This window comes from Sorex fumeus, unplaced genomic scaffold, assembly GCF_029834395.1.
Source record: "Sorex fumeus unplaced genomic scaffold, SorFum_2.1 ptg000044l, whole genome shotgun sequence".
Lineage (NCBI taxonomy): Eukaryota > Metazoa > Chordata > Mammalia > Eulipotyphla > Soricidae > Sorex > Sorex fumeus.
In genome coordinates, this window is record NW_026606101.1 from 36,502,531 (window position 1) to 36,525,966 (window position 23,436).

The following is a 23,436-nucleotide window of genomic DNA, read 5'->3' on the forward strand; positions in this document are numbered from 1 at the left end:
CGGCTGACCCGGGCTCGATTTCTAGCATCCCATTTCTGAGCACCACCAAGATTAATTTCTGAGTGCAGAGCCAGGAGTAACCCCTGTGCATCACTGAGTGTGACCAAAAAAGCAAAAATAAATAATAATAATAATAATAATAAAATCTACCGAGAGTATCTCGACCGCACAGCAGAGCCTGGCAAGCTACCCGTGATGTATTCGATATGCCAAACACAGTAACAACAAAGTCTCCAATGGAGACGTTACTGGGCCCACTCGAGCAAATTGATGAACAACGAGAGGGCAGTGACAGTGACAGTAGAAACATACAATTATTCATACTGATACAGCAGGAGTTGAAGTGTGGAGCACCAGGTCACTTTAAATCTCGGCCCATGGTATAGGTAGCCAATCAGAACATAAATGGGATGGCTGGAGATGGGATTTGGCAGCAGATAAAAGGAAACCCCCAGCCCATCTCAGCTCTCTAGCTCACTCTCCCAAGCTCTCTCTGGCTCTCTCCTCTCCCTGGATCAGATGGGGCAGCACGCCCAGACACAGGACCCAATAGAGGTGGGCCACTCAGGGCCAGACAGAGGCAAGTACAGGCAGGGCTCGATGCTCAGGGACAGGCAGGGCTCAGATGCAGGTAGTCAAGGACTCACACCACGCACATGAGGCCATGGACAGAGAGTAGGAAAAACCTGATCTAGATGACAGGAACTTGTGGGGTACAGCTGGATGGCCCAGTAACAGTCAGAACATAGGGGTCTTGCCGCCAGAGCAGCTGTGACTGGAAACAGAGGAAAGCGTCCACTGGATAGAGAGCAGTGTGGCACAGGACCTGGCCATCATTCACAGGAGTTGAGCAGACAGCGTGGAACAGGACAGGGAAGTCATTCACTGGTCCAGGCAGCACCAGGGACAGGACTGGTCATTGTTCACAGGTGGGTCCTGGACATCTGGGAGGGACCTGGAACCATCTGCTCTTTCTGTACAATTAACTACCTTTCAATCTTCCGATTTTTATATGCTAATCTTTCATGCAGTTCTCAAGAACCTACCCAGCTCAGGAAAATCCACTTTCGAATTAACAATGCCATTGAATTCTAAAATTTATATGTTTGTAAAAAAAAAATATAGATTAAGAAAATACATCTTTTATCAACTTATCATTGGTTTACAATTTTGTGAAATTTTAGATTGACTTTATCTATGTGTTTGTTGGAGGTGACATCATATATATAATAAACACTAATCAAAAAGAAAGCAGAAACAGCTAGAATGATTTCAGACTGAGCAGACTTCTAAATGAGGGAAAGTGATTTAATGAAAGCCCTGTCTGATTTATCCTTTAAGGTTCCTGTGACAAGAGAGAAAATCAAAGGTTAAGGTGTTTGCCTCAGGAAAGCTTTGTAAATGTATCTCACAGTGATTAAAAAAGTAATAATTAAAAAATAAAATTAGGGTCTGGTGCGATAGCACAGTGGATAGGGCGTTTTTGCCTTGCACATGTCCAACCCAGGTTCAATTCCCAGCATCCCGTATGGTCCCCTGAGCACTGCCAGGAGTGCTTCCTAAGTGCAGAGCCAGGAGTAACCCCTGAACATTGCTGGGTGTGACCCAAAAAGAAAGAGCAAAAAAATTAAATTAACATTCTGAATAAAAAATAAAAGTAATGTGGAGCTCATTTCCAATTCAATCAGCTTAATCAATGGCTGGATAAATAGCAGTACTCCTACATTTAAAAAAAAAGGTTTTTGCCTTATATCCAATGTATCCCCAATTCTATCTCCTGCACCATATATGATCCCCTGAGCACTTCCAGGAATGACCCCCAAGTACAGGAATGACCCTTAAGCACAGCCAGGTACAAGGGATCCCTCAGCTTTGAGCCACAGGTAAACCCTGAGTAGCATGAAGGATGGCCTTAAAACAAAACAGTGAAAATAGGAAACTGAGAAAGTACAGTAATTAGGGTACATTTCTGGGTTCAATTACCTGTAGGCACCCAGCACCTCCAGGGTGACCCAGGCAATCCCTGAAAATGCAAAGCCAGAGTAGCACTGAATCCTCTGGCTTTTGAACTACTGACCAAGTTGGCTGAGAATCACCGATGCTCCCCAGGCTTCATGAACATGACTTGGGAGGATCTCTTCAAAAAAATATTATCAGAAAAAAGAGGGGCATGATGATAAAGGGATCAATTCTTTGTAAAGACCTAACAATTCTTTTTTTTTTTTGGAGAGGGGCCACAACTAACAGTGGTCAGGGCTTTTTCCTGGCTCTGAGCTCAGGGATCACGCCTGGTGGGCCAGGGGACCATATGGAATGCCAGGGATAGAACCTAGGTTGGTAGAGTGCATGGCAACTGCCCTACCCGCTGTACTATCTCTCTGGCCTCAAGAACTAACAATTCTTAACTTGTATGCACCTAAAACCAATCTGTTTATGAGACTAAAACAGATGTGAAGAGAAAAGGGTGAACCCATTATAAGAGTTGGATATTTCAGCTCTATCTAAAATAGACAGATTCAGCAGGAACAAAACCAGAAAGCAAGCGATAAGATCACACATCACTTGATCACTTGACAACCTGTTACTCATTGATTTGCTCAAGCGGGCGCTAGTAACATCTCCATTCATCCCTTTCACGTGCTAGTGAAGCCCAATGGCGTCTGCTCACTCCAGGAAGACGAAGAGCCTCAAACCTATCATTCAGGGTCTTGACGAAGAAGTCTGACCATCTCATAGGTGGGCGGCCACACAATCTTTTGACGTCCTGGGGAATCCAGTCAGTAATGGCTCTAGTCCAGCGGTCATCTCCAAATCTCATTACGTGTCCAGCCCATCTGATTTTCGACACCTTGGCAAACAAGACAGCGTCCCTGATTCTTGACCATCGACAGAGGTCGGAACTCCAGATTCTTTCTCTCATTTGAGTGAAGCGTGATACTCCAAGCATAGCTCTTTTGATTCCTCTTTGGGAGACCAGAATAGCATTCTCATCCTGTTTTCGTAGGATTCAGGTCTCTGAGGCATATGTTAATGCAGAAAGAACAGTGGAATCGAAGAGATGAGCCTGGGGCCAGAGGTTCTTCGTCCTCTTAGCTATTTCTTCGAAGCTCTTGAAGGTGTTCAATGTCACCCTCTTCCTCCTGTGCAACTCAATACCAGGTCATTCATCATGTTTACTTCTCGACCTAGATACACATAACTGTTGCATTCAAAGATGTTCATTCCGTTGAGAGTGAATGGAACATCAGGAACAAGACCGTTTCTCATAAACATTGTCTTTGTGAGATTCAGCTGTAGTCTGACCTTTCCACAGTCATGGTCGAAGTCAGCCAGCATTTGTGCCGCTTGGCTGATGTTTGGTGTTATTAGAACGATATCAGCGAAGCGGAGGTGGTGTAGTTACTGACCGTCCATCTTTACTCCCATTCCTTCCCATTCCAGTCACTGCATGATGTTCTCGAGGGCAGCACTGAAGAGTTTTGGTGAAATGGTATCACCGTGCCGAACCTCTCTCTTGACATGGATGATCACTTCCTTGTAGAATGGTGAGATCCTGGTAGTGAATCAGATAAGCAGAACTCTGTGACCTTGAACTTCAGGCTCAACGGACCTGGGAACAGAGATCCTCTGCCTGCTCCCACCAATTTCCAGAGACCAAGGGATTAAAACCAGAAGCCCCATCTTACCCTGCCTGTCTGCTTCCACCAACCTCCGGTGACCCAGAGATTACACACAGAGGACCACCCTACTGGTACTAGATAAATACTTCATCGGCAGATCTCCATTACCTCCACTACCTCCACTACCCAACTGCCACCACACTCCAGGATGCTTTCCGGACACATCATAAGACACTTAATACCCATCTTCCAGGATTGCTGCACCATATTTGATAGGGTTCAAATGTGGTTTGAACCATGGGAACACCTGAAAGGGCGATTAGAGGCCGCCCTAAAAGCCTCTATTCCTCTCGGGGAGCCTGGCAAGCTACCGAGAATATCCCACCCACATGGCAGAGCCTGGCAAGCTATCCATGGCATATTTGATATGCCAAAACCAGTAAATACAATGGGTCTCATTACCCTGACCCTGAAAGAGCCACCAATACAGCAACATTAAAAAGGATGAGGAAACAGAGGCTGATAAAATCTCAAGGCCAAACTAGGCTGCCAAAACAAAGAAGGACAAAAATGACTATCTGGAGTTTCAATGCACGTATGCTGGCATCGGATACATCCATTCAGGACCTGATGATATAAGTGCAAAAGATCAAGTACGGCATCATTGGTCTGACTCAGACGAGAAGGCATCAATCACATCATGCCATTTTCGACACTGGAGAAGAACTGTTCCTCGAAACATGCGACGAAAGAGGCATTGGTGGTGTTGGTGTCTTTGTCAACATGAACTTGGCCATAAGAATTGATTCATTCGAATGCCTAACAGCCTGAATAGGACTATTACTCCTGAATAGATGTGGATCACTGTCGGCAGTTTCTATCTTCATTATCTATGCACCAACATCCAATTATGATGAAGAAGAAATTGAGAAGTTCTACATGGAGCTGGAGAAGTTCTATAAAAAAGACTATACCTTCTACAAGATCATTGTTGGCGATTTTAAAGCCAAAATAGGACTGAGAAGATCAGCCAAAGAACTCCACATCGGAACCCATGGCCTAGAATGAAACAAATAGGGTGAGAGACTGTCTGAGTTCATCATGTCGACCGAGACCATTCATGGTAACTCACAATACCAGAAGGCCGAATCTAGGATCACACATATATAGCACAAAACCAACACACAGCACACACGCACACAGACACACACACACACAGATTTTCTTAGTGAAGTCATTTGCCAAAATGATAAATACTATAAAGATGGAGAGTGGGGAGCTCAGGAGAGTCTCTTGTCATATGATCTGAATCTTTTTTTTGGTCAGGGATACTGCAGCCACACCTTGTGGCACTCAGCCATCAGGATCAGGGTGTCAGCCATTTGCAGGGGAAATAAAGGCCCTACTATCACTCTGGCCCTTATATAGCTCTTTTATCATGAGAACATACTCAAGTCCATTATTTGTTCCCTTTTTCTTGAACACACACTACCTGTGGTCAGAGCATATTCCTGGGATGAACCTTGGTGCCCTATCCACTGTATTATCTGTCCAGCCCCATTCATGCCTTATTATTGGCTAAAGTTAAACATTAAAAATACCTCAGAAATAAACAAGCAGAGGTTGGGGAACAAGTGAATTTATAGGAAAGAAGGGAAGAAATGGAAATAGTTTTTTTCCCCTCTAGTGTGTATGGGTTGTGTATATATAGTTATGTCTTTTTTGCAAAAAAAAAAAAACTAACTTTCCTCACGCTTATGAACATACTCCTCTCTTTAAAATCTTCATCAATATATACATTAATACTTCCCTACCACATGTATCACTGTCACTGTATTCCAGTTGTTCTTCAATTTACTCAAGCAGGTGCCAGTAATGTCTCCATTCGTCCCAGCCCTGAGATTTTAGCAGCCTCTCCTCACTGTCTTTCCCAACGTACTGGAGGCTCTTTCAGGGTCAGGGGAATGAGACACATTTTTTTTTTTACTGTTTTTGGCATATCGAATATGCCATGGCAGGCAGGATACTCTCAGTAGCTTGCCGGGCTCTCTGAGAGGCTATATATATATATAAACATAACATAATATAACACAACACAACATAAATAAAATAAATATATATATATTTCCGCTATCAAATATAATGTGATAATTATGGAAAATGGGTAAGGAGTGTCTTATGATGTTTCGCATGGCCACAAAAGTGGCTGTGCAATCCAGGAATATGTTTACTCATATGTGAGGCTCAGTCCAAATGTGTGGAAAACAGCCAGGAGTGTCACGGCTGTTGGGTAGTGGACATTGACTGCCTTGGCTGGGTCCCTTGGGGCGGGGAGAGCTCTCACCCACCCCCCCTCTGGGCTGCCCCCAGTGAAAAAAGCCTGGCATGGAGCCCGGTGGAATGGTTATGGGGGCCTCCTTTTATACTCCTGTCTGGGAGGAGCAGCTATGAGTTCTGGAGGGTGGTCGATGAGGAGATTATCTGGTGCTGGCAGGGTGTGGATTCTGAGGGTGACCCATGGGTCACGAGAGACTAGGGGAAGCAGGCAGAGGATCTCTGCTCCCAAGTCCCATTGATTCCAGAGTCCAAAAACACAAAGTTCCACATTACCTGGGTTCTTTGGGACTTTACTCATGCGTCAGGCTTGGCCTGATCATGTGGGAAGTGGCCTCGAGCATGGCGTCGGTTGGGTAGTGGAGGTTGGCTGCCAGGGCTGGGTCCCTTGGGGCAGGGAGGGCTCTTACCTACCCCTCTCTGGGGCGCCCCCTAGTGAAAACAGCCTGGCATAGAGTCTGCGACCATATTTATAGCTTTAAATAAAAGTGCCTATATTTTTATGATACAATGGTACTGGAAGGGTGGAATACCAGGTGAATTTAGTCAGTCACTTTAAATCTCACACATAGAACAGGTAGCCAATCAGAACACATAATGGAATGGCTGGGGGTGGGATATGGCAGCAGATGTAAGGAGCCCTCAGCCTCACCTCGTGGTCTCTGGACTCCTCTTCCTGGACACGCGCCTCTCCAATTGCAGGATCAAGTAGGCTTTCCCCGCCCAGACAGATGGCTGAGGAGGACAGGCAGGCCAGACATAAGTAGGGTTCAGACATCTGAAAGCTCAGATTCAGACGGGGCTTGGGTGTCCAGTCAGGTAGAGATACATGAGCCTGCGGCCCTGGCTGGGGCCTAGGAAAGCCGGGACAGGTTTACTGGAACTGCTGGGGTGCAGCTGGGAGGCCCAGTGGTAGGTACAGAGCAGGAGACTCTCCCTCAAGTGTCTGCCACTGTGCCAGAGGAAAGCGTACATGAGGTAGAGAGTGATGCAAAGATGGCACCTGGCTGTTGTTCATGGGAAGCGAGCAGACTGTGTGGGACAAAACAGGGAGGTGATTTGTGGGATGGGGCAACATCAGGTACAGGGCCAATGATTTTGTTCATGGGTAGAGGCCTGGACCTCTGGGGAGGGACCCAGACCCATCTACTTTAACTGTACAATAAACTGTTTTAATTTTCTGAGTTTTATATGTAAATCTTTCATACAATTCTCAAGAACCCACCAGCACAGGACAATCCACTTTCGCGCTAACACTGACAGACTAGATATGCAAAATGTTTTCTAGATGAGAAAGCAAATACCCTTGTGTTTAAGGAGAGAACTTCTATAAGAACCTTTCCTCTGTGGGATGAGGAGGAATGAAAAATACCTCGGAAAATTATGTGTAAAGGCATGTTCAATGAGACCTTAAGAAAACAGAGCTAATCTGAGATTACAATAAAGTCATATGGAAGACTGATGAACTCTAAAACATCCACAGATAATGGTTTACTTGCTGAAAAAATACGTATTAAACACATATTATGTCTCAGGGGGTACACCATTCTGCATTAGATACACCTTAAACACCCCTTGTTCTCAAGGACCCCAGTCTAACCTGGGGGTGGTGATAGTGTGTGGAAACAACTACAATTACATTAACAGTAAACAAAACCCACAAAAGCTCTGGGTGTGGAGAAACAGCACCACCCAAATCTTGTTGGAGCACCTGAGACCCTACTCCTAATATCTAAGTTTTTACAAGCTCTTCTGATAATCTGGAAATTTATTAGAATGAGAAATGATTAACTGCAGGATTATAGGAGGAACATTCTGTATCCTTCTGGAAGTGTTCCAAAGTCATCAGGTAATAGGAATATTTCTAGGCTGATGATTATAGCAATCTGAAGGCAGAAGAAGGGGTGTGGAAAGAGATTTAGAGTCTGCAAGGAAATTGGGCAGATATAGGCCACAGAAGGCAGGCTTAAGCCCAAGAAGATGGCCACATTCGCTTATAACAAAGAAGTCACAGAAAATTTCAAGCAGGTAAGTGACAGGATCAGAGCTTTGTTTGGACATCATTGGTGGCAGGGTGGAGCATGAAATGCAGGAGATTGACTGGAGTAAGGCTGTCTTGTGTCCTTAAATGTACATGATTTACAAGATTCAACTTTGGACAAGAATCAAGTCTTTGAGGACTTAAAGGTGAAGGGTTGAGTTCTAGGCAGACACAAAAGGTTCCAGATGCACTTGGATACAGTCCTGAACCCAACCACGCAAAAGAATTACCAGATTGGTAGACATGCAAATTCTCTGGTCTTGACCCAGATACATCAGGCCAAAACTCTGGAAGTGGAGCAACAAATCTCAATTCTAAATTGACTTTAAAGTTGAGAACCTCTCTCCGAGTCTGCCAAAAGTTTGAGACATGTGTGCTCGTGTTAAACAGAAAAGAACAGGAGGGTAATGAGAGATGAGTTTCCATGTTCCGTGGGCAGAACAAAAGCTATATACAACCTAGATTTTATGTAGTGGCCAGAAAAAAAAACCCAAAGAACACACTGACCATCTTGTGCATCAGCCTCACATTTACAGAATTAAAATAGCTCTGGTATGGAGGCTGTGGTGTCCTCGGAAGCCGGTTATTAAGCAAAACACGAAATAACGCTGTCTGAGCCCGCTCGAGCTACTCTTTATTCTGTAATATTCTTTATTCCCTTTTATTGCCACAAAAACACCCTTAGGAAAAAAATGTCGGGACCCCTTCGGGCCGTCTGAAAACTTCCTCTGAAAACTCTGACGCAACAGCCCATTGAAAGAAACAAGATCCCCAGTTAAAAAACAGCAAAACCCGACCACCCCCGAGCCCGCGCGAGGCTGGCGCCGGCGTCCACGACCGCTCCGCCGCTTCCCAGACACACCCCTGCGCGGGCGCGACCGGTCCCCAGGATAAATACATCACTCCCTGTTTATTCCAGACCCGAAATTAGCGGTGACTCAGAGACGGGCCCCGAGCGGCCACAGCCGTCTCGGGCAGGGGGGGAAAATGCGCAGATTTTTCCCCTCACGCGAGGGCTCGACGTGGCCGGCGTGGGCCAATCAGGGGACGGTGGCGGGAATCGCACCAAAGTAGGTAAAACCTGCGGGGATGCTTGGCGGCGGGGCCCGCGCCCGCTCCCCGCCAGCCCCGGGTCTCCGCGGCTCGGCCCCAGGCCCCGCCCCTCAGGCCCCGCCCCTCAGGCCCCGCCCCCAGGCCCCGCCCCGAGCGGCTCCCACCTGGCCAGGTGGTCTGTCCTTATAAGGACAAGAGCGGCGCCGTGGGCGGGGCGGAGGAATTAGAGCCCCCCCCCCCAGCCCCTTGCCCCTTTATTCTTTTTTTTTTTTTTTTTTCCCCCTTTATTTTATTTTATTTTTTTTTAAAGTTGTAGATTTACAATTTTTTGTGCTTTGGTTTCAATTATACAATGATCAGATACCCATCCCTCCACCAGTGCCCATTTTCTTTATTCTTGTTTTCTTTTTTTGCTGCCTCTAGTTCGGGCTCTGGTCGCGAGCTGGGAGGGTGCCGCGGGCCGCTGAGGGTCCAGCAGCCCGCGGAGCGCGGAAGACTCCTGGCCCGCGCCTGCCCGGCGTCGGAGGGCGGCCCGCAGCGGGCGGGGCCAGGCCGGCCGGTTGCGCGGCAACGGCGGGCGGCCCGTGACGTGGCGCGTCGGTCCGCGCCCGCCCCGGCCCGAGCCGCGCGCCCATCTCTGTCCCGCCCGGCCGCAGCCCAGGACGCCGCTCCGCACGCTCGGCCCCGACCGGCCTCGCTCCGCGCCCCTGCCACCGCCGCGGCCGAGATGGTGAGAGGGGCGCGGGCAGGGGGCGGAGGGCGGGAGGGCGCGGGCTCCTCGCGGTGCACGGACCGGGCAGGGGCTCGGGCGCGGCGACCCCCGGCGTCCCCGGGAGGTGGGGGGACGGCTCCTTCCTCTCCGGCCCGGGACCCCCCGCGCCCGCGGGGAAAGCGGTGCGGGTGCGCCGGGGATGGAGGTGGGGGCGTGGGCCTGGCCGGGTCCCCCAGCCAGCCCTGGCCCCCGCGACCGGCGACTCGCGCGAGTCCGAGCAGGGGAAACGGGGCCTGATGGCACAGCCCGACGGGCGGAATGATCCTGGGGGAGCTGACCCTGGCACGGTTCAGGACGGGTGGCCTCGCCGTCGCTTTGTTTGTCGTATCTGGCAATCAGCTTCCAGCTGCACTCTCCTCATGCTTCTCGAGCTTGGCAGTGTCCCTTTTAACCCCCGCCTTCCCGAGCGAGGGTTAAAAGGGACACTGCCTTAGAAATGCTCTTTGGTCCGCAAACTGTAGGACCCTGACGTCCGTGGTGTGCGGGGTGGGGGCATGATCCTAATACAAATGAAAACGCTATTCCCCGCCCTCCCTCCCCACACACATCTTTTAAAGCCGGTTGAAACGTTCAAGTCCCTAAGCGTAAACAGGCTCAGTGTATTCTAGGTGATAGGCATTTTGCTTAATTTAGGCATTTCCCCTTCTGTGTTGTCACTCTCAAGTTTTCTATAAAACAGCTTTCCTACGCAGTAGAGTGAGTAGAACATTTTGTCAGTTTCTTTAGTCGGCACACACGATTGCCATTTTTGGTCAACGATTTGCAGGCAAAGACATACCAGACTTTGCTAGAAATATTGCACTGTTGTTGCATCTGTCTGCCTGGAAGCAATGCTTATCCGTTTATATTCATACAGAATGTTTTCTGGAGGTATCGCAGTTTCATAACCACGCAGACTGGCTCATTAGTGAAGAGAGAGGTTAATTAGTTTGTTGACGATTGAAGATGGGAACATAATACTGTTCAGTTTCTTCCGTTCAAGATCAGCATCGTAAGACCTCTTACAATCTTTAAAGATTATGAGCTCAATACATGTCAGACATTTTATTTTGACACTTTCTCACTTGACTTGAAGTACTTAATAGAAGGACCATAAATTCGTGTTTGTGTTCTATTTTTTAGCTGAGTCCTGGGTACATAATAAGTAATCAATGTTGACTAAATGTATGAATAAATAAAAATGAATGAGCAGAGGACACCATATCCTCCCTTAGGCAGAAGTCTTGTTCTACTTCTTTGATGAGTTAGAATAACAAGATAAAGGTCTGGAGAGACAGTACAGCGGCTAAGGCGCTTGCCTTGCACACCAGGGACCCAGATTTGATCTCTGGCATCCCAGATATTTCCTGGGCATCCCATATGACCCCTGAGCATGCACAGGAGTGATTCCTGAGTCTAGAGCCAGGAATAACCCCAAAGCATCACTAGGTGTGCTCCAAAACCAAACAGCAACAAAACAAAACAAAAAGATTGTAAATGTATATATAATTTGATACTAAAAGACTTAATTGAAGGGTTCTTGAGTTTTTATATATAAGGGCACCCTCTCAGATGTAGTGGGTCTATTCCCATGCCTCAGGGCTTTCTGTTTTGAAGGTTTTTCTTTGTTTTTCTCCTTTCTTTATTCTTCACATATTTTGAGTATAATGAAAACTATTTTATGCCTGAAAATAGTATCAAGCATTTCAACTTTGGTTAAATGCTGAAGATAAACACTTTAAAGCTTAATACATATTTGTGTGCATTCACATATAATGAAGGATGAAATCAGTTTATTAGGGCAAAAAAACAAATCAGAAGTATTCACAATGGGCAGGTTCCAAGTATCAGACAGGTATGTTTTAGGGAGACCACGATGACCTTACAGGCTATTTCTGTATGGGTGTTTGCAAGGAGAGCTCAGAATACTTATTGATATTTTTAGAGGTTACTCTTGTATTTAACCTTATGAACAGAGAGCATCTCTGTTCAGATCAGCTACAGAAAATAACATGAAAATGGAGACTTCCTTTATTATCATCCCAGATTTTAGTACTTTTCCTTTGTATTTAAAACTGCGTGGAGTGCTTAGTTCCAAGTTTGTAAGTTTTGTTCTTTTTTCAAAGATTAAATTTTAACTGCTGTTGGGTTCAACATTAGAAAATCACTTCCTTGTTCTCACCAAGTATGTTCTAGAAGCACTTGGGAAAAAGCAATTTGAAACCAACTCAAGAGATTACCCTGGGCACTTTAAGATTTCATGCTTTCAAAGTCTCACTTTACAGTGCTCCCTACCGTTCATTTTCTGTTTCCACCCCCTCCCCCAGATAGTCTACCCCAGATAGGATCACATCTACACACTCGAAACAAAACTTTGGTATGTGTACTGTGTGTGTAGTTTCCTCATACACAGATTACTAGCCTGCGGTCAAGTTTCTCGGGTTAGCTCTTCTGAAGCGTTGGCACTGCTATTAAGGGGGGCATGGCTTGGGTACAGTTCAGTATAGTTACAGCATAGTTACATGTTATTAGCTAATTCATGCTCTTCATACTTTGATCTATACATCTGTTTATCTTTTAATCGTTTTTGCAGCTTAAATTGGTGTGTGTTATCTGGTGGGTAAATGGTTTTTGGTTTAGCTATATTTGGTTCTTTCAGTGATGAATAGTTTCTATTTGATCAGGTTTAATAATGTTTGTTTTTTGTTTTGGCTTTTTGGGTCACACCCAGTGATGCTCATGGCTTACTCCTGGCTCTGTACTCAGAAATTACTCCTGATGGTGCTCTGGAGACCATATGGGATGCCAGGGATCGAACCTGGGTTGTCCGTGTGCATGGCAAATGCCGCTTAAGTTTATCCTTTGTTGTGAGGCATTTGCATATTTGCCCAAGCTTTAGGCCTTTTAACTTTTAACAAATGTAAGCTGCTTTTCAACTGATAGTGTCTGTTTTATGTGTTGCTACATATTACTTTTCTAGCCTCAGTGATTGTCTCCTTGCTATATATCAAGAAGCAAAGTGTAGGTTGCATGCATATCTACTTTTTACTCTACTAGTGCTCATCTAGTTTGCATTTCATCAGCTATAATTATGAGGGTTTTGTCCATTTCTTCTCACCACATGATATTATGAGATTTGAAACCTTTACAAGCGTGTGATAGGTGTGAAATACTTTGACATTTATTGTACATCAATTTCTCTGATTAGTTGTGAGTTGAGTATCTTTCCATTTGTTTGTTGCAGCTTACACTTTTTTTTTTTAGATTTTTATTAGTGAAACACCACGAGGTACAGTTGTAGATTTACAAATTTTTGTGCTTGGGTTTCAGTTATACAATGATCGAATACCCATCCCTCCACCAGTGCCCATTCTCCACCACCACTGATCCCAGTATCCCTCCCACCCACCCCCGTCCCCCCCATTCCACCCTGCCTCTGTGGCAGGGCATTCCCCCTTGTTCTCTCTCTCCTTTTGGGTGCTGTGTTTTGCAAAAGAAGCATTGAGTAGCAATCATGTTCAGTCTAGAGTCTACTCTCAGCATGCATCTCCCATCCTGGGACGATCCTCCCAACACCCTTTATTTGGTCCTCCATTCTCTATCTGTGCTGCTTACACTCTTACATCCAAACACATTTGGTGAAGCTGACATTGTCCCAGGGAGGGACTGGAAGCCACAGGCTTTTTAAGAGTTGAAGGGGAAGGACTTGTTTCGTTTTTATGACTGACTCAAAGTTTCTTGCAACTTCATCTCTATACCAAATTTTGAGAATCTTTTTCACAGTGGTGGTATGTCAGAGCTAAAACTAAAGCATTGGGAGATACAAGTGAGACTCTTCCAACTTGATAAGGAGTGAACTTACTTCTGGTGGACAGTCCCCAGGGTTCCGGCATGCATGCCCTTTATGCAGTCTCCCAGGCCCCTAGATAGCAAGGTTTTAAGTAAATTATTGAAGTTCTAAACCTTAGGAATTCTTATATCCTTAAAGTTTAAAGAATTATTGTTTTATCCCCCACCTTCCTCCCATTTTGTTGTTGTGACTCTTGGGGATGATGTTTGCAAGGGCTCACACACTTGAGGTCAGGGGACTGCACCTGTTTCTAATTCTCTTGAACATTTTGGTTGCACCCATTGCTGGGGATTGCTTATTTGCTTATTGTGTTTGCTTAGGTGCTGCCTGGGCTTGCACACCTGACTGTAGTGTTCACACACTGTCTAGTTGTGCTCATCAGTGGTCGCATACTTTGTCGTGACACTTGCAAATACTTGACTGTTATCCCAGAGATTGCACACTTTATTGTGCTGCTGGCATGGTGACCTGTGCTTATGGGGTCGTGCTGGGAATTGAACTCAGCCTCAGGCTGCAAGGGAGCTTTGACCACTGGGCTATCCTAGACCTCCGCAAAGCCCTTTTTTAAGAATGTTGTAATATTTAGATCAGTGCTGTTGAATAGAAATAAAATGTGAGTTACATTTATACTTTTAAATTTCTTAATGGCCCCAAGTTGTTGAAGAGAAATAAAACGTGAGTTGTGTATATACTTTTACATTTCTTGTAGCCCCTCAATTGTTGAACAGAAATAAAATGAGTCTCATATGTCCTTTTAAATTTCTTGGAGCCCTATGGAAAACATAAAAAAAAGTGAAATTTAACTCATTACACATGATCTATATCACGTGTATTCAAATATAATAATGAGATATTTTACATTGTTTTTTATGTAAATTGCTTGAAATTCAGTATATATTTCTCAAACAGGCATTTCCTAGAACAACCACCAGCACCACTTTATATAATGCTCAGGAGGTGGTGCTGGGTGAAGGGCATGTTCTTCTAATTTTTAGTGGTGTAGAGAAGTGTGTCTTTTGAAAATATAAGACATGTTGGATTTTGTAGTTTGTGACTGTGAACGTTTAGAAACTCTACTACCCTCCTGATCTTATTTAAGTAGGGTTTCTGTACATTAGTTTTTATGCCAAATCAACACATCTCAATTCAGATACTAAGTGAAAAAGCATTGAAAATATTTAATAGATATAAAATTTACAGTAGAAAAAGAGGCATACTAAAGTTACTTCAGACATAGAAACTTTCCAATAGTGGAATTGATAGCCAGTTTTGAAATTTTAAGTAATTTAAATGAATTAAAGTTGAAATACAGTTCTACTCATACTGGTCACATTTAATTGATGCAGTAAACCACATGTGGTTTGTGGTCTCCTTAATGGATTGTCTTCAGATTTTGTGAATTGACCTATTTAATTTGTATAGGGAAGTTAGAAGGGTAACAGTATACTCTTAATTTCTGCTTACCTGCATGTCTAAGAAACAGACTTTATCTTAGCAACACTAAGATAAAGTAGGAATTATTTTGGGGGAACATAATAAGTTGTCTTGTCAGTCTTGATAGTTGAAATTCCTTAAGATGGGATTTATATATTTTAATAGCAAGATATCTTTCCTATAGGCCTGTAAAAGATGTTGCTAAATGAGCATGAATGAATGAATCTTATTAAAGAAAAAAGAACAAGAGCCCATGGGAGTGGAGTATTTTAATGTTTATACTTCCTATTCACATATACCCTTTTGATATCATGGAAATTGAATACTAAGTACCATGTGAGTTGAATGGTACCTCCCATCTATATATACCACATTATAATTTAATTTGGATCTTATGGTGAAAATATTTTTAGATTGATTAGGTATTAGAGTAGTGCCTTTAAAATCTGCTATTCAGGAGCTGGAGGGATAGTACGGTGGTTAACGTGCTTGTCTAAAGGTGGCTGACCCTATTTCAGTGCATGATATCTTATGTCCTCCAAATCCTGCGAGGAGTGATCCCTGAACACTGAACCAGGAGTAATCCCTGAGCACCATCAGGTGTGGCTAAAAATGAATAAATGAATAAATAAAATCTTCCTCTCCATAAATGCCAGTTTATTTTCTTCCTTAAATATGAGACAGAGCTGAGGCATTGGGAGGGGCGGGCCAGGAAGGGGATGGTGTTGGCATATAACTTAGTGCTCTTTAGGCTTGGTTGCTCCAGTACCCCTTAGGGTCCTTCATGTCACAACAAAATTTGCAATCTGTGGCACACTGTAGCTAATTGTGTGAGCACTAAAATGAAAGTGTGCAATGCTCAGTCATCGCAACAGCAAAGGGAGAAAGAGAAGGCAATTGTTATCCTTTCTGCTAGATGGTACTGGGAAGTGGTTAAGAGCATGGGCTGAGTCTGACTGTATGTATGACTGATTATACATACAGTCTCTCTTTCAGTTTCATATCCCAGTATGTCAAGTTAACTGGATGAGGGGAAAATAGTGTCTTTAACGAATACTCCTGGAACAATCGAATATCTGTGTGCAGAATAGTTTGTTTTGATTCCTTCTTCTACAGTGTAGCACTGTCCTCCCGTTGTTCATCAGTTTGCTCGAGCGGGCCCAGTAACGTCTCCATTGTGAGATTTGTTGTTACTGTGTTTGGCATATTGAATACATCATGGGGAGCTTTGCAGGCTTTGCCATATGGGCAAGATACTCTCGGTAGCTTGCCGGGATTTCCGAGAGGGGCGGAAGAATTGAACCCGACTTGGCCAGTCCAGCCTGGTGCAAGGCAAACGCCCTACCACTGTGCTATTGCTCCAGCCCTTCTACACATAAATTTAGACCCAAATGGATCATGATCTGAATGTAAGGGTTGAAGTTACAAAATTTATAGAAGCAAAGAAGTCTACTCTCTGTGAACTTGGACTAAACATTGCTTGTATAAAATTTAGGGAACACCACTGTAGGCACAGGGGTCAAAGAAAAAAGCAAATGAATTGTACTTTGTTAGAACTTAAATATTTATTTGTTTTTGCATCAAAAAACATCAGCAAGAAAGTGAGTACAGCCAGTATTTCCCAGTTGTATGTTTAGCTAAGAACTTGTATCCAGAGGATACAAAGTACTCTCTAAGGCTGTAATAAAAAGACAACCCAATCATATTGGCAAAAACTTTGAATTGACATTTCTCAAGAAGATATATAAAAGATTAATAAGCATGTGAAAAATGCTTATTAGTAGGAAAATGCAAATCAGAATCTCAGTAAAATATTTTCAGACTCACTGGATGACTATCATGAAACAGAAAGCCAGCAATAAGAAATGATGACAAAGTGTAGAGAAATTGGATCTTTCTATACATTGTTGAATGTATGAATGTTAAGTGAAACAACCACTTTGGAAACCAGTTTGATTGTTCCTTAAGGAGTTAAATTTCGAAGTTACCATGTGGCTGTGGTTTCACTTATGTTTTACAATCAAGTGAAATGAAAATATTTCCACTTAAAAACTCGTGAATGAATGCTCAGAGCAGCCTTATTCTTAATCATCCCAAAGTAGAAAGAAACAACACAAATGTCCATCAACTGATGAATGTCCAGATAAAATGTAGTAAATCTATTTAATGATTATTTAGCAACAAAAAGAAAATACTAATACAATATGGTGAGCCTTAAAAATAGACTATGTAGAAAAAGTCAATCAAAAACGACTATTTTGTAATTTTCCCTATTTAAAATCCCAGGATAGACAGATTAGTAAAGACAGAAACGGGCAGCGAGAGTGGAAAAGAGCAGTGTCACTGATGAGTATGGGGGTTATTTTTGAGATCTTAGAGATCTCAAAAATTGAGATCTTCAACATATTAGATTGTGGAATAGATGTACAACTTTATGAATATACTAAAGCCTGCTGAACTTGTACAGTAAGTGGGAGGGTTTTTTAAAAATTTTTTTTATTTTTGGGTCACACCCAGCAATGCTCAGGGGTTACTCCTGGCTCCACACTCAGGAATTACCCCTGGCGGTGCTCAGAGGACCATATGGGATGCTGGGAATTGAACCCGGGTTGGCCACATGCAAGGCAAATGCCCTACCTGCTGTGCTATCACTCCAGCAAGTGGGAGGGTTTTACAATTTATTAAATATAACTGTAAAAATGGCCAATTTCTTTAATGATGTCATATATGAATAGCTATGATATTGTGAGATCACTTCCTGTTAAATTTAAATCCATTACTGTAATAAACTTATATTCTGTGTACATCTCTGTCTGAATTTGCAAATTTTTCCAAAATATAGTCCTTCAAATACAGTGAGTCAAATTTTATATGTGTGTATGTACATGCAGTGCGATATATATAGCATATGCATTTGTGAATCAACAATTTGTTCCTTTTGATTGCTTAATACTGGACTTTCCAGTTAAGAATTGTATTCTTTGTTTCTTAGTGAAGAATGAGACAGGAGGCAGAATATTGTTTTTAAATTTTTTCTAGTATTGATAATCCTTGAAACTGGTTCTTTTTTTTTTTTTTTCTGTCATGCCCAACAAAGCTCAGGAGGCACGTGATACCAGGAATTGAATCCAGACTTTCTACATGCAGAGTACACACTCTCCAACCTTTGAACCGGTTCCTGAGCCCACAGTGGTCACTCTTAATACCTTGGATAGAATTACTAATATAGTCATCTTAGTATATAATGCCCATCATAATTTTTCAACTGCAAGAATAAATGTCTTTTTAAAAAGGTTATTGATCACCCAGTGATGCATTTCTTAGTATCCCAATGTTTAAAAGACACATGATTATATACATCAGACTGTTACTCATAAAAAGAAGGAAACTTTCCTGGTTTTGAAAGATAGATCAACCTTGAGTGTAAGTTCACAAAGTAATCCGTAGGGGCTGCTGCTGCAACATGCCTGTGCCTGTGCATTTGGTGGCCTTGAGCTGCCTCCCCGCCTCCCCACCTCCCCAGGGATCCCCAACAGAGAGAGATATAGACATGGGGAGACAGGGAGGCTGGGGACCACAGTCTGATGGTGAAAATGGCCCGTCTAATGCAGAGTTGTTAGCAGACTTAAAGAACACCTGAGGGAGGTTGAGGTAAGGACAGGTGGTCATTTACAGAGATAAACATTTGGCAGAGGAAATTCTCTTGGGGAGATTCAAGAAGACACTCTGTCTCCCAGGGACATCTACGTTGCTTTTATCTTTCCTTCTAGTTTGCAGTTTGGATAAACACAGTAAGAGACAAAGATCCCAACACTTAGTTCTCTGGGCTGAGAGCAAGTAAGGCTTTTACTGTAAATCCCAGGCTAAGTCCTCAGGCCAGTTCATCTCATCCTTCCCGTGGAGGTCCTGTCTTTGTAGCAGTTTGCATCAAGACTATGCATTTATGCTTTCTAGAATGTCTCATTTTTATGCCGGGTAGCTTTGCCACTTGCCCCGGGTCCATCCTAGTCCCACAGCGGGACCTCCCTTTTGGGGTGTTAGGAACTACAGCAATTGGAGCCTGAGTCAAGTAATTATGACCAAGTAATTATGCCCAGGAGCAGATATATTTCCAGAGTCAATCAACTCCCAAATATAGGAGCATAGCATTAATGGACTTTCAGTATTTAACCAAGAACATTGCTCTATAGTAAAATATAAAAAGGCTTTAGGGGAAGTAGAAAAGTGGATACAAATATACAGCACTTCAAATACAAAGCAGTACAAATACAAGTTCAGAATTACCAGAAAGTTTTGGCTTACAAATAATCAAGACTGACTTTGGGAACTGTGACAATGAGAGGTAAAATACAAGGAAAAGGTTAAAGATAAACTTCAACTAAGCAAGGGCATGTTAAACTTCTCTGGGAGGAAGAAAGGAGGCAATTCACTGATGAAGCCTCAAGTAGTTAGGGTTAATATCCAACACAAAGGAAAGGTTGAAGATAGACTTTAACCAAATTAGGGATGTTAGCAAGGGCATGTTAAACTTCTCTAGGAGGAAGAAAGAGGCAATTCACTGGTGAAGCCTAAAACACAGGGTTGATATTCAACACTTGAGGTCACCAGACAGGAAAACAAATACTGTAGATTTCACTTACATATAAATAGGATCATAAGAAGACAGATTTCCCCTTCAATTCATAGATGAGAGAATAGATTGATAGTTGCTGTAGTGTATGTGGGTGGAATGGGTTGAGGTGGTAAAAATACACAATGAGTCATTGACAGTGAGTCAATGAAAATTACTTAAAGCTTTTTATAATTTACTTTTGCCCCCCACCCCCACCCCGAAGCCCCTGAAGGTTGAGCTAGAATCTTTTGCAAAGAATTATAAAGTAAAGTAAAGGTAAAGGCCCTCCCGTTGATCATCGATTTGCTCGAGCGGGCCCAGTAACGTCTCCATTGGAGACTTTGTTGTTACTGTGTCTGGCATATCGAATACTCTCGGTAGCTTGCCGGGCTCTCCGAGAGGGGCGGAGGAATCGAACTCGGGTCGGCCATGTTGGCCGCGTGCAAGGCAAACGCCCTACCCGCTGTGCTATCGCTCCAGCCCTAAAGGTAAAGGCCCTCCCGTTGATCGTCGATTTGCTCGAGCGGCCCAGTAACGTCTCCATTGGAGACTTTGTTGTTACTCTGTCTGGCATATCGAATACTCTCGGTAGCTTGCCGGGCTCTCCGAGAGGGGCGGAGGAATCGAACTCGGGTCAGCCATGTTGGCCGCATGTAAGGCAAACGCCCTACCGCTGTGCTATCGCTCCAAAATGGTGGTGGTGGTGGGGGAGGACCTTGAAAGCAACAGTACATTTTATAGAAATTGTAAGAGGTTGTAATTTTCTAAAACCCAATAAAATTGATAATAGTCCTTAGGTACAATATGATTTAAAACAAGATATGGTTTTGCACTCAAGCAGTGCAATTTATTGAGAGAATTCTAAACTAATATATTGTTAACTCCTACAACAGACAACACTATAATAGAAATAATTGTACATTGTCACAATATTAGTACATGAAAGGATCACATAGCTTAGATTAGAGGTGATACCTGAGGGAGCCAAGTCTTCTAGTTGGAACGGGAAACTCAATTTTAGAGAATTGTCTATGAAATTGCATAAATCTGAGTAAGATAGTTTCTTCTTAGTGAGAGAACTTTGTTAAATCTAACCACTTTGGTTGTCAAGATAATTTTTCTGCTTGATGTCTCTTCTCTCTTTTGGGAGTGGGTTGTATTTTCATGGAGTTTAGGTTAGTGAATAATTTTTTTCCCTATTGCTTTGTATGTTTTTTAAACATCAGAACTAGCAGTTACTGTTGGTGTGCATAGGCTATTCCAAGGACATTCTATGTACTTTGTTAGGAGGTGGATGAAAGACTTCTATAATTGAAAATTGGTTTTAAATTTCATACTGTTTAGTCACCCTGTTTTTTTTCAAATGAACCAGAAAGACAGAGTTAAACTGGAACATTTTCTGGATCACTGATAGCCTATATTTTTTCTATTGACTTTGAGCAAATTACAGAGTAGTGCTCCCTCTGAGTGAAGCGACCTCAGGACACAAGCAGATGGCACTGATTTGAAAGCTCTCAAGTGCTGCTCTTGACTATTAGAACCATAAACTTGAATTTAGTTCCCTCTTGCCTCCTTGAGCAGACACCCTTAAGCAATCTATAAAACTGGACTCTTGCTCAAGATATTTTGAGTTTATCATGGAATTAAGGAGTTGCAGTGTCCTTGCTTGACTGATAGGCACCGAAGAGGGTCAAATTTTAGGACAAAATGTATTTGCTCCCCAGACAGGCACAGTTTTCTTCACTGTGGAATGGCAATATTGCAGTAGGCAGTATGCCTGGGGGAATAATAAGAGGAATAACAGAATTTTACAGTTAAAGAGTACTATTTTTCTCTTCACTACTGAATGTCTTTAGTGTTCAGCCACTTAATTTTTACGGGAATAAAGAAGAGATATATTTATCAAATACTAGTTTAAAAAAATTTATTTTTGGACATCAGGGAACAGGTAGAGATATTACTGTTTTAACATTTCTGAATGTCCGATATCTATAGTATTCCGATATCTATAGTATTACTCTATAAAGATTCAATAAAAATTGATGACACTGATAATTAGAATGCATTGATGAAGTTCTTAAGTATGTTTTGTGGTTAACAAAATCTTCACTTATACGAACTGGTAGTACATATGGTAGGGCGCTTGCCTTGCACATGGCCAACCCAAGTTTGATCCCCAGCACCCTGTATGGTTCTCAGAAGTGATCCCTGAGCACAGAGCCAGGAGTAAGCCCTGAGTCCCACAGGGTGTGGCCCCAAAACAAAGAACAAAAAACTATAGGTAGGGGTCCAGAGTCAGCTCAGCAGGAAGGCTCGACCTTGGAGACCTGCGTTTACCTGTGTGTGTGATCTCCAGAACACAACTGAATATCTAAGCACTGCAGCCAGAGAGGTGCAGGAACAATGGCTGGGAGTGAGTGGAACCTGCCTGGGCCAGCACAAATGTGGGCAGCCCCCATCTCCAAACCCCACCCTCATACACTCTCTAGACTCTAATCAGAGTGTGCCTGGGCACTTCTCCTCCAGGAGCGCAACCATGAGCCTGCACTGCAGGTAAGGGTCAGGCCTCTGAGCACTGAGGCTGGTGAGCAAGCAAGACCATCAGGGGTATGCATGCCCCACCATCCGGCCTGTGTGCAACCCTCAGCCATTGCCACAGCAGCAGAGGGACAGGGAAGGGTACAAATTAATTAATTTTTTTTTAAAAAAAAAGGAAACCAGAGGGCCCAGGGAAATGGTGCCAAGGGTTGGATGGAGCACATACTTTGCTGCAGGAGCTCTGGGCTGGATCTCTGGCATTGTTTCCTGAGTGCTGCTAGGTACGGCACAGAAGATGAACAAACCAAAACTCAACAAGCCAACCCAAGACCCTTTGGTACCTTCAGTGAAGTTTTGATAGGGCAGTAGCCTGAAAATTTAAGGGGAAAATCTAAATAGGTCTGTAAAACTGTAGCAGTGTGTTTTATCCTAAGAAACTATTGGCTTTATGTTAGAAACTATTATAGATTCCGTTTATGTGTCTTGCATTAGTTAAAAGGTTATAATAAAAATTATGAATATGAAAAAAACCACCTGATAAGCATAGGACATTCAATAATAAATGAAATGTTCATTCGTTATTGAAAATAAAAATCCTTTAGCAAATTAGAAGTTAACAAAGCTTTCTAAATCTAGTAGAGGTCAGACTTCCATCTTCATACGGTACATGTGAGGCCCTTAACATTTCTTTCTTGAAATATGCCTGGAATACCTTTTACTTATTAGTTGTCTCAGCTTTATTGCTCAAAGCCATGTTAGTGGTGGCCATAAAGGCACATTTTTTTTTATGTGTTTCCCTTGGCTCTTGTGCAAGGCTTAGTGTAAATGAAGGAGACTAATGAATCTGCTTTAAAATTCTCTACTTTCTTGGACTAGCAGTAATACTATATCTTTTCAGAGTTAGAAAGTTGAGAAAGTAACTAATGGCTATTTTCTGCTAGATGTTTGTAAATTTGAAGTTGTAATTTTTTTTTGATGTACTATATCTGGCTTTTAAATCTGTCTCAAGTTACTACATTTAGCTTTAGATTGAGTTGTTGGCAAAAATTTAGAAAAATTTGACTGTTTAAAGATTTCCATCTTTATGCTACATTAGTATTTTTGTTTTAAATTGTGCTGTCATTTTCAGGTTTCATACAGGTTTGAGATTAATTGTACTTTGTGAGCAAATTGAAAGCTGTTAGGCCAAGTGGGACAAAACAT

The 23,436-nt window shown here is 43.0% G+C and overlaps 1 protein-coding gene across 1 annotated transcript in view; it reads left to right on the plus strand.

The window, feature by feature from the left end:
* Positions 1-9,632: 9,632 nt before the first annotated feature.
* Positions 9,633-23,436, plus strand: part of DSTN (destrin, actin depolymerizing factor) — a 33,824-nt gene continuing 20,020 nt past the window's right edge. The window contains exon 1 of the mRNA XM_056121442.1: positions 9,633-9,778. Within this exon, the coding sequence (XP_055977417.1) occupies positions 9,776-9,778 (3 nt within the window). The 5' untranslated portion in view covers positions 9,633-9,775. The remainder of the gene's footprint in view (positions 9,779-23,436) is intronic.